The sequence below is a fragment of the Folsomia candida genome, unplaced genomic scaffold (genome assembly GCF_002217175.1).
Source record: "Folsomia candida strain VU population unplaced genomic scaffold, ASM221717v1 Fcan01_Sc028, whole genome shotgun sequence".
NCBI classification, from domain to species: Eukaryota; Metazoa; Arthropoda; class Collembola; order Entomobryomorpha; family Isotomidae; genus Folsomia; species Folsomia candida.
Window position 1 is genome coordinate 807662 of NW_019091220.1, and position 14564 is coordinate 822225.

At 37.3% G+C, this 14564-nt stretch overlaps 3 protein-coding genes across 4 annotated transcripts; 1 reads left to right on the forward strand and 2 right to left on the reverse strand.

Annotated features, from left to right (window-relative positions):
- The first annotated feature begins 334 nt into the window (after window positions 1-334).
- Window positions 335-5051, forward strand: LOC118438910. Its single transcript, XM_035859753.1, has 10 exons — window positions 335-2872; window positions 2994-3069; window positions 3133-3366; window positions 3444-3656; window positions 3721-3844; window positions 3914-3932; window positions 3995-4097; window positions 4162-4196; window positions 4287-4542; window positions 4619-5051. Exons 1-10 carry the CDS (start codon window positions 2787-2789, stop codon window positions 5024-5026), a joined length of 1554 nt encoding a protein of 517 aa, XP_035715646.1. The 5' UTR covers window positions 335-2786; the 3' UTR covers window positions 5027-5051.
- LOC110859972 (DNA repair protein complementing XP-G cells) lies at window positions 5047-9098 on the reverse strand. 2 transcript variants are annotated; one of them, XM_035859750.1, is made up of 8 exons: window positions 8930-9098; window positions 8749-8833; window positions 8635-8682; window positions 8486-8532; window positions 6498-8363; window positions 6102-6411; window positions 5775-6023; window positions 5047-5693 (listed from the first exon to the last, which is right to left on the reverse strand). In XM_035859750.1, the coding sequence occupies exons 2-8, from the start codon at window positions 8786-8788 to the stop codon at window positions 5074-5076; spliced, it is 3180 nt and encodes a 1059-aa protein (XP_035715643.1). In that variant the 5' UTR covers window positions 8789-8833; window positions 8930-9098; the 3' UTR covers window positions 5047-5073. The 2 variants fall into 2 exon arrangements, with proteins under 2 accessions (XP_035715643.1, XP_035715644.1); XM_035859751.1 differs by having other exon boundaries at window positions 8749-8859.
- Window positions 9099-9224: 126 nt separating this feature from the next.
- Window positions 9225-14159, reverse strand: LOC110859974 (RYamide receptor). The gene is made up of 7 exons (XM_022109014.2): window positions 13767-14159; window positions 12761-12909; window positions 12206-12414; window positions 10280-10373; window positions 10166-10212; window positions 10044-10107; window positions 9225-9948 (listed from the first exon to the last, which is right to left on the reverse strand). The coding sequence occupies exons 1-7, from the start codon at window positions 13937-13939 to the stop codon at window positions 9728-9730; spliced, it is 957 nt and encodes a 318-aa protein (XP_021964706.2). The 5' UTR covers window positions 13940-14159; the 3' UTR covers window positions 9225-9727.
- Window positions 14160-14564: the final 405 nt, after the last annotated feature.

Here is a 14564-nt window from a genome sequence, read left to right on the forward strand (position 1 = left end):
TTGGTCTCAAAATTTCTCAAAAGTCTCTCTGTAAGCAAGTTGAAAAAGTAAATTGGAGATTTGTCTGCTGTACGGATCCAACTGGGTGCTGAATCTCAATTCGTGCATGAACACTTGAGAAGATCTACTGGAAGTGAATATGTATGCATGGAGTTCTTTTTGAAGAGTATGGACTTTAGCCAAAGAAAGAAGAAGAAGTCAAACTATACGATTTTTTTCCTTTTGAAACTATATAATCCTATTTTTAGTGAGGTCGCGTGTGTGTACACAATCTGCACTTATAAATCCTAATATTCCAAATAATATAGACACTTTTACTTTCTAGTGTGTGCTCACTCAATTCCAGAGAGATGAGATGATACTGCTCCTCTCTTAACACTCGTCCTATTCCCATCTCAGCCTCTTCGCTGCTTATATATCCACCCGTTTGTACGGTGGCTCTCTAGTTTGGGCAAGGATTTAAATCTCATCTAAAAGGATTTTCTTAAACTTTACGCCCAGCCGGCAAAGAAGTATACACGAGCACCCGTTGTTTGAAGTAGGAGCATTTTCACTGCAGTCAATTCCAGCCTGTCTGCGAGTAAATATATGAAATGAATATGATCTTTTATGGTGTTTATGCTAAGGAGGAAGAAGTTGCGACTGAAATAAGTGGCTCGATGTGGTCCTGTCTTTTACATACACGTTCGCATAATAAATATATATCATGTTGGGTGGCTGATATAATAATATGATAATAATATTCGTTCCGTCTTCGATATTCGGATTGGAAGGTGTTGTGCGGTCGGATGTAGGTATTAGACGCAGCACGCGATATGCATAAGCAGAAGAAATTGTTCTGGGAGAGTATGGAAATGGAAGTGGAACAAGGTGCGGAGGTGAGTTAGTGGAATTACGACCGTTTTTCCTACTTATCACACCGATGAGAGTAGCAGACGATGAATTGCTTCATCTCATCTCACCCGGGGGCATTTCCTCTTCCTAAGTCACTACTGCATCCAGGAGAGACTTCTTCCTAGGATGTAGGACATGCATACATACGCAGAGACGAAAGTGAAGTTTATAACCTTTTCTTGCACAACGCAGCAAAATCCAATCTTGGACTTTTAATGTACATTTTAGGTATGTAGCGAGTTGATTAGTGAAGGGTTTTCTGGTCATAAAATCTGAAGTAATTCTTCCCACAATGAAAATGAATCAAACGCTGCTAAAGTAGTGCAACATATTAGTTAACATGTTCCTAAACAAGATACGTCCCTATAATATAATAATGACTCGAAAAAGTTTTCCATCAAACCATTACGTTGCTTGTGGTTGTTTCCTAGAAAGATTTTTCCGGAAGGAACAACTTTGATGTTTCCTTTTAGCAGCAAAAAGAAAACTTTTTCTTGTGGGAAAGGGTTACATTACGTTACATGCAACTACCAACCCCAGGATGTAATAACCCGAATGTCATGATAATGATAAATAGAACATCCATTGCACTCACTTCACTTTTCGTCTGATGAAACACTGTGCCGAACTTTTTTCTTCTTCTCAGCGGTGATAATGTTCAGAAGCAGAGGAGGCCTCCCTCACAGTTCTTTCGCACTTACGCAATTTCGAATGTGGTAAAGTAATAATAACGCAGTTTGACTATGTTGGATCATCTTCTTGGCCTTTTCTCGGTGGCGGTGGTGGTAGTGAACATCCCGAGGGATCGATAATGTCATATCCGCTCATCCATTTAAGATGGTTAAGAACTGTCTAATCTAAAATTCAAGTTTCTCTCCCACACTAAAATGTATGTACATGCAGCAGGCTCACCTGTGACTGTGAATGGCAGGCTGACAACGACATGTACTAAAAACCTGAGGAAAATCCTGCATATTACTTAAGCCACATCATGTTCAGCCTGACGATGAGTAATAATATAATGCCAGCGGTAACACCCAACAGCGATTTTCTCCCTAGATTTCCATTTATAAACCTTTCTCTTCCTCCTCGTTCATGCTTGACTAAAAGTTGGACGGATCTTATCTTTTCCTAAAATGGATGGCACACGAGAACCACTTACTTGCATATGAATGGATTACATGTGTCCTCAGTTTTTCACTTATTTTAGTCTGTTTTTCTCTATTTTATCTATTTTCCTTGTCTCGTCCGTCGTATTGATTGGTGGGCAGATTGGGAATAATTTTAACAACATGACGCCAACGCGTGGCTTGGTTGATCTGATCCATCTGGCAGGTTGACATAGTCATAGGCATAGGAGATTTGTGGATGTGGCAGTTGTTGGTTTTGCTACTAGGCTCTTTATATCTTTTAGTGAGATGCTCAACTTTTCTAATTGACCAAATGTGCTATGTGTTTATTTATTATGCGTTTCAGATGACTGATGCATGAGACACGTAAAATCGAATCTATTTAAATTTTGTGTTTTAGATGCAAAATTTTGAATTTTGAGAAGGAAAAGTTTACCTTTCTTATATTTATAACTTGATGCTTATCCATTTCGATAGACGATGCATCTGAACTGAAGGAAACATGTGCCAAATGAAAATTAGGCATTCTTTTCCATAGTTAATTACGAGTAATTTTTTTTTGACTTTTCTGTTTGCAATTGGAATTTTAGCCGACTTGCCTTCCTTGGAATACGGAACGATACAAATACGGATTCTATTGAGACGGAAATTCCAATTTGAGTGAAATGTTAAAGAATGTTTGTGTTATTCTTGTTCAGAGATCACTTGAGACTTGACAGTTTGTGTACTTGAAGAGATTTCCCATAATATTCAGTAGAGAGGATGGATGATGACATGATAGAAGATTTGGCTGCTGCTGACGCTAAGAGCATTGACATTAATAGATTAGTCTACACACCGAAACCTCTGTATGTTTTTTAAGTACCATTTATTTATACAAATCCATGTACATTCATACGATCTTAATTAATCATTTGGCTTATTAATTTGGCTTGATATCAAATATTTATGGCTTTTAAATTTATGCAGAAAAAGTGAAAAGTTGGTCGATAGAACGTCTGGATGGGTTGATTATTGGCTGGTGCTTGTCAACTTTTGCAGTCTGGTGAGTCTTACAAATTCAGCAGTAAAATTTCGCATACATACTTTACATATTTACAAATTTCAGATATTGGCCATGTACCACCTTCTCATCGGGATGACTATATTAAGCTTTAGTTCAAGCATTCAATCAATTCTCGACGAATCTGGTAGCGATCAAGTTGCAGTCCTGCACACCGTAAAGGACTCGTCCCCCTCCACAATTTCTCTGGTTTTAATTGGGAGTGCATTCTTTCAAATTATTAACGCCGTGGGTGGAGTATACGGTTGTCTTCAAGGAGTTAAAGATATGCTGATTATAGTAATAACACATATGTAGCCACCCTACAACATATCATAAGACTACATATTTTTATATTTTTTCAATTTATATTGCAGCACTTAGTTTGCGCCTTTCTGCTACTGTTTGGAGAAATAGTATTTTCAGCCTTAACATGTAAATCGGCATATTGCAGTCTTGATGACATTCGAAAGTTACAGGACCAGATATTAGAGTTTATCCGAATACATGGCACTGAAGCTCCTCAGGGTGCGGAAAAATTACTCGCTTATGAAACCGCAATTTATCAACTGGACAGTATCCAGATTGGGGTGTGATATAAAGTTTCGCATGATTTCTTATGGCAAATCGACATCAATATCAGCATGTTTTTAGCTATCTTGTTGCGGAGCTATTGGTTGGGCAGATTACATCAATCCGGTCATTTTGCAGGATGGAAATAAATCAGCCCCCATTCCCATTCATGTGGATTTGGATGGGGTGGAAACAGTATTTCCATGTAATGTCGTATTCTTCGAAATTAATTAATTAGCCAAACTAACTAATTAATATTATCACGACCTTCCAGCATCATGTTGTCGTGCTTGGTATGTTTCCTTTTTTGTAAGTCTGGTCAATAGAAAGTTTAATGATACAATCGTAACTCTAGGTGGGTACGAAATGTGCATTGTTCAAAAGGAGTCCATTTGTGGGCGCATCCTGCAGTGGACGACGTAACAGCTACAAAATTTCGGCAACGTATCAACCAAGCTGTAATTGATAAAAATCTACAATTATGCATAGGATAAATTCTACAGTTCCTTGTTTGCTCTGCAGGGTTGCATGTGGAGAATTTTTAACGGATGCAAACGGTAAAATAATTATAAATTATCATTGATTTTTTGTATTGCATTGTCAATTTGTATGCATATAAATATGTGCATACGTGTAAATCGATCTAGAATAAGGGGACTAGTCACCATCGGACTAGTCATTGTCACCGTCATAGATTTTTTTCTGGTCGGGATCAAGATATACTGCGCTTACTCAATTGTCAAAAATATATATGACATAATTAGAAAGAAAAAGGAAATTATTGCGAGTGATATTGGAGCCGATGTTGACGAGGAGCTCGAAGAAGGGGTGGACAGGCGACCTTTACCCACTGAGGATGAAATTGAGTTAATCAAGGCTAGAAGTGACTTCAATAAATTCGAGGCAAGATCCAAAAAGACAGTAAAAATAATTATGTATGAGATGTCATGTATGTTAATGAGGTTGGAAATGTGTGTAGGCACGTGTGAAACGAACCCAAATTGGTAGATGGATGAAACAAGCGAGAAAATCTGTCTACTTGACATTTTCTAAAACACAAGCAGCAAGTGTTCCAAGAAGACTTTCTATCGTGGATATGAGAAGGAAATCTCTCACTGGATATATTGGTAAAACACATAGTGATAATTCAAAGATGGGTGAAGACCCCGACGAAGAGCAATTTCTCGACGCTGAGGCCGTCTTAAAATTGGAAATTCAGAAACAAATGAGAAAACAGGATGAGCGTCGTCTGAGAGAAATGAAAACTCCGGATTTATCACATCTCAAGTTGACGAAAGCACAACTAGAGAAGAGAGAAAAGGAGAAACGGAAATCAAAACATTGGATGATGAAAGCTAATGAAATGTCCTCATCAACTAATAAGTAACCAATCACGTTAATCTTTCATAAATTGATTATTAAAATGTTGCTTGTTTATTTCTTTGTGTTCTTTGACTTGAATATTTCTATCGCCTTTTGCTTAGCACGAGATTGATCTGTGGCGCTTTGCATCACTTGAGGAATATTGACAGTTTTGTTACGATGTAGGTTTACATTAATTTCCTCTAGTGAACGAGATGCTGAAGGTTCTTCGTTTTTCTTGTAATCATTATTGAGTTTCGCCTTTGGACGTGGGGGCGGTGGTACTTTCTTCTTAGGACGAAGAGGAGGGGATTCTTCCAAGACTTCTTCTTCAGAACTTGATTCGGAACTTAGTGCCACCTCATCGACTGGAATACTATTTTGTTTGAGTTTCTTGAAGGCGTTGTCGAGACGTTTGCTTCCTCGCTTTCGTTTAACAGGTTGATTCAAATCTTGACGATTTGAGAGTAGAAAGCTGTCTAAAGTTGGTTGTTTCAATTTGTCCATTTGACACTGCAAATTCTTACTAACGGGCAGCAACATTGAATCGCATTTAGCCTGATCCCACCCGAACTTATTGGAGGCGTAGGTTTTTATTGCATCAAGGTCTGGATTTCCCCATCGAAATGTTTCTGTCGAGGTATCAATTGAAGGATTCATATATGCCTGATACACGGCTTCACTTGGAAACCCTAAACACAAAAAAAAATAAATTAGACTTTGATATTTTAACAGGTTTAAACATTTCAACTGATTTTTAAGGATTTTTTTACCAGGTTGCAGTTTTAATTTTTTAAGTTTTTCGCGAATTTTAGGCATGTCTTCTGGTATACTGATGTCTGGAAGATTTATCATGTCCCACCACTCACGGAACTTTACTAAGGTGTCGAAAGCACTAATTTCATTCGTAGGAAACTCAGCCAAAATTTCCAACGCCGTCACTGGCCCGACACCCTCAATCCCGTCACTGTAATCACCCCCACTCAACATGGCTATTAGTACAAGTTTTTCTCTGTCCAGATCTGTTTAGAAAAATAATACACATGACTTATTTTTAAGTTTAACCATGATTTACATTAAGGGAGTAAATAAGTACGTACTCAAGTTCTGTGTAATGTCTGCAAGTTGATAAAACTCTATGGATTTATGTCCATAAAAATTCTTGTAAACGCGTAATGAACCAAACAGCCAAGCGTCTGAGTCGTCAGTAATTGTTCCATCCGTTAAACAAGCAACATCTAAAAACGCACACTGACTTTCTGCTTCATGAGGGCTAATGATGTATGGAATCCCGAACAATCCTAACAATTCTTGCGTTTCTACACTGATCTGATCTGAAATTGATGTCGCAACACGTGCCTGAAATCCTTTCTCAGACTGCAGTTTTGTTCTTTCAGCATTCAAACTTTCCTGAAATTGGTCAGATAAAATATTAAACGTATTATAGTTATTTTTGGGTCAAGCGGATAAGATATACCACACCACCCAATATGTACCTGAGCCTGCATATATTCGGCTGTTATCATCCTAACTTCTGTAAAATTTGACTGCTGGGGCATTCTTCCAAGCGTTCGGTTAATTTCCTGGTTTCCAGTTTCTTGGACGGTTTTAATTGGGGTCTTTTTTCCCAACTCTTCAATGAACTCGGTATCAGGGTCTGAATCCCAATTAATTGCTTCCTCCACGCGTGGCTTTGACTCTTGTCTTTCAACATCCCTATTTGGCGTTATCTCAGTATTCTCATCATTTTCGAAAATGTCAGCAAACATGTCATCTCCGTCACTTTGTGCTGAAGAAGAAACCACATCTGCGATATTTATTGTTGCAATTGCAAAGGTACTAGACCCCGAGTTGTTGTTGTTAACTTGCGACGAATTATTTAATAGGTTGTTGACGATGTCATGTTCCTTATTATTTTCACCAATTTCTTGCACAATGGATTCCCCTTCTTCTTCTACATCATCAAAATCATCATCACTTTCGTCACTTTCGCTAACACTTTCAGGAATTTTTTTAGTGGGAGTTGTTCCACTTGAAACAGCTCGAGATGAAAATCCAACAACATCTAAAAATTTGGAACAACTTGATGATGCTGCAGGGAGGATTACCAGCGGTTTAGATGGTGAGATATGTTTATTTGTTGAACCGCTTTGGACTTTTAATTCATCATTACCCTTTATAATATCTTGTTCTTTTGTGCTGATTTCCTTTGTGGGAGATACTGTAACAATAGTAGAATCAGTGCTACTTTGCTCCAAGGATAATTTGATTGCTAGTGCTATTTGTTCTTCCTCGTCTAAATCAGAAGCTAGTTGATTTGAATTGGACGGTGACCTTGCTGAACCGGATGCCAAGTTAAATGTTTCGTCGTTGGATACTGTTTTGTTAAAATCATTAGTTTCACTGTCTGTGTCAACCTTGTCAACCAAAGTTTTCATGCTGTTTGAGTCCTCGTCCATCGTAAGTGATGAACTTTCCTCTGAATCCTTATTCTGTATCTTTTTAAGCGGACTTTTCTTCACAAGAACGAATCCTTTATCTTTAGATCCAACAACGTCATCGCTATCAAAATTATAATTCATTTTTAAAAGTTCGTCCAAATTTTGGACATGAATATGTCGCTTTCCCATCTCCTGCTGAACGGATTGAATTTTCTTTTGTAAAAATCTCCTCTTCACAAGTCTGTCCATTTGATAACTACTAAAGTCTTGCAAATTATTTGGCATTTGCTCCATTTTTCCCCATGAATTCATCTTCCTGGATTCTTGCATTTCAAACAAGATCTCGTGTTGCGTTTCAAGTGGAAGAACGTTAAAATCTTTGGAGGTGATGGCAGAAAAGTTTTCCGCGTAATCCATTCCGTATCTACGAGATCGCTCCTCATCCGAACTGTCATCCTCATCATCGTCTACTGTGTCGACTTTGATACAGGTTTTGTCGACACGATCAACATCCATTTCAGTGCTCGAGGCAAATTTTTCTCTAAACTTTTGTAATTCGAGATCCACATCCTGAAATTTATCCCTCTTCGTTGGAGATGAAGTAGCAGTGGATGATTTTTTCGGTGAACTTGACGAAGCAGAGGAGGAAGCAATTTGAGGATCCAATTGTTGATTTGGATCTACCGGTCTCGTCCCTCGATGCAATTGTTGTCGGATAAAATTGGATAACAACTTTTGTCGTGCTACCTCAGATTTGTCGATAGCTTCCAGTTTATGTTTTCGTCTTCCTGCCAACGTTTGTCGCTTAAGAATTGGAACGCCTCCGTCAAACACAAAAATCGGCTTGATTCCGTAACTCAGAAGTTTACAAACTCTGTAAAACACTCCAAGCAAGTGAGCATTTGGTAGCGGGTTGCCATCCTTGAAATACAGAGAAAACAGGGTAAAAGTTTGATGTAACAAAGAATTAAATTAATACATGTTTTTATGTCTAATACAAAAATGTGTTATACAAACTGAGATACATTTAGTAAAAAATTTACCTTGTCACGGAATCCTTTCACAAGCTGGTGTAACCAAATAGAGGCGTCTAGTTTATAAAAGTATATTTCAATTAACTGACTTCATAAATACTAATAATTCATACACTGCACATATAACGTGCACAACGTTTTATAAACAAGTTCCTTACCCACGGCAAGAATTTTTCCTCTCAAAGTGTGCACTTCAACGGGACGACCTACAAGATTTATAATTCGAAAAAACTCATGAAAATCCATATTATATACGTTATAATAACTTTTACCGGCAGGTTCCAACAGCTGCCAAAGACCTTGAACTCCCATTTTCAAACTATTAACTCGTAATGTGAAACTTTATTCTCCAGTTATCTACAAAACAAACGCAAAACAAAACACTAATCACTTATTAAAACAATGACATTTATTGAACGTTTTGATTTCCACAGCTAAACATGACCTACTCACTTATTGATAGTGTCCCAATTATACCGCCGCACTGGTACTCACTCTTTGAAATCACCAATGATGCAATTATAAAAAAATAGTTAAATCTCCGCACAATTAATTGCAGAACATTTAATGTTAATATGCAATGTGTTGTTTGTTGTCTCATGCAAATGTTTATTTCACGTTTGTGCAAAATTTGCCAAGTTTCCGCGTCAAACTGAGTCACACCGCCCCAACCGATTTTTAAAATCTCAACTTTCTCTCACAAAATTACAAGTTTCATAATTTTAGCAAAAAATATAAATCCGAAATCAAAATTTTAAAAGAAATAATTATTTATTTAAATGCAATTTTGTATAATATATTATTTTTGTACAAGTACAATACGTCCATCTGTCCACGTTTTTCACTTAAAACAAATTTTTATGCTTTCTCCACCATATATAGTCAGGTACCATGTTACGTTTCTGCACACAATGAGATGTCTATATCACAACATTTATATATCAATATTAATAACCTGTGAGTAAATTGGCAATGAAAATGTGAGCACATTAAGAGTAACAAATAAAATATGATACAGAGAAAATAGGGCAAAAGTTTAACAAAGAATCAATACAAGTTTTTACGTCAAATACAAAAATATGTTACACAACTAATGAGATAGATACCAGGGCGCATAAACTTTTTGTTGTCCGTGGTTTCTCTTAAGGAGAAACCACGGACAACAAAAATGTTTATGCACCCTGGATAGATACATTTAGCAACCGGTATCATACGATATTCGAGAATACAATAACCTCCAGCCCCGCTTTTTTATACGTAACAAGATGATAGAAACTCTCTAATATCGAAACTCAGGACCAGCAGGATTATCGGAGTTAAGCACGTATTGAAGACGGACAGTTGCCTGAAAAAATCTCTGATGGGAACGATACCCTGCATGAACTCGTGAGAGAAGAAATATTCATCAAAATTGGGCAAATCGAAAGGAAATTGTAGCAATCCTTGTGGTAGCCAACATGTGATGAATATGCCTGCGCAATATAGAATCAATCCAAAATTAATATTTCAAACTTGGTAATTTAATGCGTTATAATTAAAATAATAGTTTAACAGATTAAAAGCATACATGTAAAAATGCAGGCATTTTTCATGACTCGAACCCTTCGATGAAAGCGCTTTCTTTGCTCAACCTAAAAATGGAGAAAGTTGAAGTATGTATTTACGTAGTTATGAAAATCTCTGTCTTGCCTGGCTCATCATGAGAAACCGCATTTGACATCGCATGGCGAAGAATTCTGAAATATTTAAGAAAATCCTGCATTTACAAATATTTGGCAAATGTATGTCAATATTTTTTACAACCTTTCACCAAGATGTATGTTGGGATGATGTAGATGACAAAAAGAGTGACAACGGCGTAGGAAGTGTGTAGAAATATGCTATTCCAGAGTAAGACCTGAGATTACAGGAATTAAAATTAGCTCAGGACGATGACACTCATCATTTGTTACATATTTACATTTGGCCTTAGAAAAATAAAAATTATCTCAACTTTTACTTTTGCTTTCTCTCTTAATCAAGAATGAGGGAAATATCAAGGGAACAGTTTGGTACAATTTCTGATGAATGCTAACTAAGCAAGGTGGTCACACAGTGTGTTGTCTCAATTATCTTTTCTCATTGTTATTCGAAGCGTATGCACACATTCCTGAAAAGCTAATTACAACTTTTTCCATTACGAGTTGAGTTGAGTTTATAAATAGTTTGGCACTATTTATAAATCCTTTCATTTATATTTTTATTTATAAATCATTTATGAAATCCGAAGAAGCCAAGCATTAATAAAAGTGTGTTTATTTTTGTCATAAAAACCCTCACTCAGCAGAATATTGTGACGCTGAAAAGGAGATGGTGTTATTAATAGGCTTCTCATAATTAATGTTACTCATTTAATTAGCCTAATTACTCAATCATTCAGTAGAAGAAAATTACTCAAGTTTAACAGCGTTTAACTCTGAATCTATTTTTAACCCTTTGAATCTCATATATTTGTTTTGTCAATTTGATTTTACAGAGTGCTTTATATTGTTATTTTGCATAAAATAGTCCGCACATTCCCATTGTTTAGTTAGCTGTTTGGCCGTTACTATCTATTTTTTGCAAAATATTGGCATATAAGGGATTAAATTTGTGTTACATGAATTCTACGAAATTGATACTCTTTGTGTGGGTCGTATGACAGACATACAATCAAGGATTAACTTGATACTGGATATGTTAAGCTGTAAGTCTGAGAAACAAGTCTGATAAAGCAAGGGATTTTCTTTTATGATGAGAGCACAACGAAGGAATTAGTGTCCTACAAAAAGCCTGTACATATTTTCCCTCAGGATTGTCTGTTTTCTGATTGTTTCTCAACCAAATGGGAAAGCAAACCTGCTGAGATTTCTCCACTCAAAATCTAGTTGTCCCTGTCACATAGCAAACTTTGTGCGAAAGAAAAACCTGCGAAAGTCTTCCATGTTTGATTCGTACTTTCGAATTCAATTCCTCCGGGATTTCAATCATTCCTATCTTTCCTTGGATCGGATCATTTCAACTTGAAGTGAAAGTTTCATAAATCGAAGAAAAGTTTATTGCCAGGCTCAGGTCACGTAGGATGGGCTGGATAGCTAGTCAATAAAATGTGACAGTAGGGCTGTAAGTGCTCTTGTAATGTGGACGTGTCCACTTTCACCACCCTGACGCTGTGTCCTTGCTTTCACTAAACTAGATGCTTGCTGCGAGAGATGATTAACTGAGAACATCCCTCAATTTTGTTCATCCTCAAGGACAATCATTAATTCAGACACAACAACCACAACTACAGGACAGTGATTTAGCCCGAGTCAGGGTCAAAGTCTGCTTTTAGACCCGACTATTTGTCAAAAAAGTTATCAGCATTCTACGACCATTCTGCACCCAACGACCCCACCCAACCTTTATGACCCCTCCGGTCAACAACTTGACGAATTTTGCTCATCTTCGAACTTAACTCGTCATGTTACATATGTGTACAAAATTTCAAGTCGATACGATGAGCTTAACGAGAGTTATCAGGAGACAGACATACGGAAATGATGATTCCATAAGCCCTAGCTCGGGCTAAAAAACAGACAAATGTCCTTCAAAACCTAATATTTATTTCATATTTGTTGTTCTCCAATGAACAAACTTTTACGATTTGACTACTCACATTCATTTCTTTAAGAAAAACAGCGTCAATTTTAATGAAGCCAACAAACTGACCTTTCTGCATTTGAAGTTGCCCTTAATCTTCTCATCAAACATGCTCATACTGGCCCTCGGAATGAGCAAAATCAAGGAGAAAGTCCAGATCATTGCCACTCTGGCGATGGCTGTCTTTCGCGACGGGTAATCTTGTGGGTTCCTCGCAACCACGCTGCGGTCGAGGCTTATGGCCGCAATTGTCAAGGGCAGGACTGGAGTGGACAGTCCTATAGAGAGAGGAACGAAACATGATAATGGACATAATAAAAGCACCATTTTCACTTAATGTATCGACACTTTACGACACGACATACTTTCAAATGGTACTTTCACCGCAACAAATGCTTTCAAGATAATAGAATTTCCTCTGTAGCAATACTTTTAAAGAGTGGTTAAAATAATAAAGTTCTCAGCAATTCCTCAGGGATGGATTTGTTAAGTGGTCAAAATTTGTCGGCTCGGATGTGCAATTTTAAGCAGGATAGGATGAAATTTAATCCAAACAGCTTGAGGGTACAGATATGTATGTAACTACTTTAAAAGGTTTTACTCAATGATTTTAATTCCACTTACGGTGCACAAACGATAGAATTTGACACGCTGTTTCCCCATATTTCGGATCCAATGAGATGACTCCTCCGGACTGGAGGTTGTAGAAAAGTGAAATTGTGATGTGATAAACGGACGCGATGCAGAGATTGGCGACCAAATAATTTGACGTCCTGTTTGTTTTTATAAAATCATAAAGTTTACCTTTTCTAAAAAGTATGTAGGAACATCATTTTTTTCGTTTTTTTTTCTTTGCTCAGATTATTATTCTAGACTGACACACTTTTATGGAAACATGACATGCTTGAGTGGAAAGAACATACACAAAAATAGACCATTCACTCTTGGCTACGTACTTATTACATGTATGCACATATTGTGTACCTAACTTCATATGGGGTAAAAAACAGTCGTGAATCGTCAAACATGTAATACAGTTACCATCACAAATTCATGACGTGGGATAAAACAAGCTTGCTTGAGATTCACGAGAAATTGTGAATCTGGTACGTAGGAGGACGACAAAATTGACTTGGAAAGTATAGGCATTTGGACTGATTATTCCAAAAATATGTAATACAAGAATGCATGGTTTTCTTTGAAATTTCTCGTGACCTTTCTTCCAAGAAACAGGCAGAGAGAGCGAGAGAGGTCCTACTGGGTCAAATGCGACTTCTTTGAAACGCAATCGGAACTTGATTGGGAAACCTATTGTGAGTTTCAATCAAATCGAAATTGAATAGAAATGCCAAATTTAACTCGACTGGACCAAATCCTTGTGTGTGGGATTTAGTTGCTCCTAATGAAACCGATGATTAAAATCTATAGAAGTAGCCCACACACTTACACTACCATTATTTATGTCACATATTTAGCCTAGAAATATTTCTCGGGGTAATCTTAATTACAAAATTTTCGTTAATGAATTACTTTCTTCCTCGATAAAATACTCAATAATAAATACTTTACGAGGTAGAAAACTCTCATTACCAAATTAATATTTAAGCGGATTATGTATTTATGTATGTACCTCCGAAAAGTTTTAGAAATGCAGACGAGAAAGAAGATGGAAATGCTGCCAACTATACTAATTGCAAAAACGATTGCCACCGTAGGGCTGAGGATCCAGGAAAAGTAGGATGGTCCTCCCATCGCACTGCTGTTGTGATACTGTAAGCTGTCATCTTCTTCCGTCGCCACCATTATTTTAAATTAGCAGCACACCCCACCCGACCAATAAATCAATGTAGAAGACGGCTAATCCGAGTGCTATTTAAGATGAAGGAAGAAGACCTTAATTGCACTTGCTGTAAAAACGTCAACTCTTAATGGGAGAGAAAGTCTGGTAGAGAATCAAAAATTCACTCGACGACGATGAGATGAGACGCAACAATTTCGAGGGAAGCAAAGCTAGTGCCCGACCTCCCTGCGATCCGAGGAAAGACTAAAGTTTTCCTACATAAATTCGTGTTGTTGGGTTCTCTTTTCTCTGCTCGCTCGCAGAATCGGGCAGACTTTCTCCGTCAGTGTCAGTCATACATCAATTCAGGTCTAGTTTCAACAGCTTTCACTACAACCAACCTTGTCATTCGCTGTTGTAAAGAGGGGAAGATTCTCTCGTTTCTAATACGTGTTACGACATGCAATCCTATTTCGCACCTACGCAAGCCTAACCGCATTGTAATACTAATTATGCTCATAATTAGGACAAAAACCATCCCTTATTACTGTAGACGAGACGAGTGTGGTGGAGCGGAGAGAGAAAGTAAACCACAGGCCAGACAATCCAGTGCCAATTTGCGATATCAATTTTAATATTAAATTATAG